This window comes from Hippocampus comes, unplaced genomic scaffold, assembly GCF_001891065.2.
Source record: "Hippocampus comes isolate QL1 unplaced genomic scaffold, H_comes_QL1_v1.1 scaffold2365, whole genome shotgun sequence".
Lineage (NCBI taxonomy): Eukaryota > Metazoa > Chordata > Actinopteri > Syngnathiformes > Syngnathidae > Hippocampus > Hippocampus comes.
This window is the reverse complement of record NW_017807284.1, coordinates 1-2843: the sequence shown is the minus strand read 5'-3', so window position 1 is coordinate 2843 and position 2843 is coordinate 1. Positions and strand designations below refer to the sequence as shown.

At 42.6% G+C, this 2843-nt stretch overlaps 1 protein-coding gene across 1 annotated transcript; it reads left to right on the top strand.

Moving 5' to 3' along the window:
* Nucleotides 1-332: 332 nt before the first annotated feature.
* Nucleotides 333-2747, top strand: LOC109508181 (cilia- and flagella-associated protein 47-like; the record flags this gene model as incomplete). The annotated part of the gene is made up of 5 exons (XM_019858060.1): nucleotides 333-464; nucleotides 612-739; nucleotides 1747-1812; nucleotides 1919-2062; nucleotides 2574-2747. Coding segments are annotated over exons 1-5 (642 nt in total), but the record flags the coding sequence as incomplete, so codon positions are not given.
* Nucleotides 2748-2843: the final 96 nt, after the last annotated feature.

Below are 2843 nucleotides of genomic sequence, written 5' to 3'. Positions count from 1 at the left end.
CCCTAAAAATAAAGATGTGCCCTTCCTTTGGCAGCGATGATTTGAACACCAGCTCAGCGAGATGTGGCTTTCTGTTCAGCCCGCATATTGCCGAGCGGGCATTAAATCCACCGTGAATTCCCTGCTGAATGGAGAAAAGTCCTTAACAAATGGCTAAATTAGCCCTCAAATGCCCTTAAAATTCCATAAATAAAAAGCAAGTGGAAGAGTGGGAACCCTGTGGAGGATGATGAAACATGATTGACAGGGCTATTATTTGCTTCTTGAGGTGCAGGGGAAACGTTTCACTCTACTGAATATCCGCTATCCTGATTAACCTCATGTCTAGAGCCAAATGAGAGGTGTTGACTACAAAAACGGGGTCGTGTACAGCGTGGAGGTTTCATTGCCTCGATACTTTACTGTACCCAGCACTGTGACGATGCCTCTAAAGAAAGACACCAACATATGGAAGAATCCTGCAGGTACGCACATTGCGCATACGGTGGATTGAACTGATCCTATCTGTGAGTTAACACCACTATGTAGTTGTTATTTTACACAGACATTTGATTTAATACTTCCCTTGTCATAGTCGGGTTGAAAGATACATGAAATGTTTGTTTGAATAGATCACGATTGTGTGGAAATCCCCTTGCGGTTCACGGCGGACTCCGTGGGACAGTTCTCGTGTCAAATCATTCTGAGGTCCTGCTTTGATACCAGAGTCTACTTGATGGAGGCGCTGGTCACCTCACTGGTACGTACTAACGTAGTCGGAGGCTGATGCAAATGTGTGAAAAGCATTGACATTTTAATGTTTATCTACTACAGTATGACCAAGACCCCCACCCCCCAAAGAGCGAAAATCACGCTTGTCACCCTTGCAAAAAATCTTTCTAATTACCAATACTAATAGTTTAAGCCACAGGTGTCAAAGTCAAGGCCCAGGGGCCAAATCTGGCCCGCCACGTAATTTTATGTGGCCGGCCAAAGCTAATCATCTGTGTCAACTTGATCCTTGCTTAAATCTGTACCGAAATCTCAAATTGCCATACCTAAAAAATAACGGTGACATTTTGCAATCATTTTGTGAGTTGGTTCATACTATAATAATTGAACAAATAGCAAACAAATAGTGGACTAATAATACAAAACTAGTAATCTGTCTTTTTTTTATTTTTTTTTTATTATTTGTGCAAGTAATAATACGATGTGATGATTAAACATTTATTCGGTTTCACTGTCGTAACGGCCCTCCGAGGGAAGACGTTACTCCAGAGTGGCCCGTGACAAAAATTAGTTTGACACCCTTGGTTTAAACCATAAATATACCCCCCAAAACAGTGTCATTCCAAACTCATATTACTCTTTAAAAGGAACGGCTTACGGAGTATGTGATTGCAGACAAATGCGCCAGAATTGCATGTGTACATGCCCATGTGGCAAAGACCCAGGCTCAATTTATCTCCTCCACGAGACATACAAAGCTTTTCATTCAGTCAAGATCTATCACTCCATCATAGTTCCTTAAAACCAAATCCTTTTAAAGAAGTCCTTGGGGGCATCTTGTGGCACCTTAGGGCAATTCAGACCAAACAAAAAGCACACGCAAAACGCAAGGAGGTGAGCGTTTCAGCAAATAGCTGGGGAAAGCTTCCAAAGATAGTTGAGCGATGACTGTACTTTAATTTTGGTACTAGTTAACTGAAAGAAAAAAAAAACATGTTTTTTTATTTTATTTTTTTGTAATATTGGTTACTTTAGGGAGGATCTGTTCATTTGGACTTTAGTTCACCCGCTCAGCATTCTGTCACACAAGATATACCTCTGGTGAGTTGTTTATCCAGCACTCATTTATTAAACCTTCTTTATAATCGCAATGTATACTTCCAAGAAGTGAAAAAGTATGTGGATCATCGGTTCTCATTTCTTGCAGCAAAATGAGACCCATCAAGACTGGACCTTAAAGGCTGACTTGTGTGGCGACGGCTTCTATGGCCCGACCGTTTTGAATGTACCAGCCGGGACGAGAGCTTGTTACCCTCTCACTTTCCATCCCACTTCACAATGCGTTGTCATGGTTTGTCTTCTTACTTTTACCTCCCTCTTTGTGTACTTCATTTCTAAATATGTAAGCTTTTCACCATTTTGCACACTTCAGTATGAAAAGTTGTCTGAATGTATTTGTGCCCTCTGATTGAGTGGCAACCAGGCTTAAGGCAGCGATTCCCAGAAATGCTCCATGAAATGATCCAGTTCCGCCTAGTGGGTATGAAAATGATGATATTTTTTACGATAAAGCATCTTTGTTTGTCTCTCTATGCTGGCGACATATAGTGACTGGCAGAAAAATAAAACTTGTTCCAATACATGGCGGAGGTGACAAATCCAGGTCCAGAAAGTAAACGAGCTCATTTACCTGCTGGTTGCATGCGTCGAAGCACCCGTGGCTGAAGCCAAACTGTGGCAGGATTTTTACTTTGAACTTGACTCAGAACGCGACGTAGCAAATCACTTTCCATTTTAAAGGTGCATTTTCTTTGAATTGCCGATATGGATCGCAGGACTTGTCCTAATCGTTACTCCGACAGGGGAAGCTGTCTTTGCATAACAGCTACAATGGGGTGGAGCATGTCTTTACCATCCGAGGGGTGGGTGAGCGCCCCCTGCCTGTGGAGCATGTCGTACTACGCTGTCCCGTGGGCGAGACCACTAGCAGACAGCTGAATGTCCCGAACTACACTCAGAAGACGCTCTCTCTTCAGGTTGGTTTGAATTCCATTCGTTCAATGCATTGCCAATAAGATGCTGCAGATTTTGAAAGGGCGCTTCATTCATTTCTGAACGTGTGTGTGTGTGTG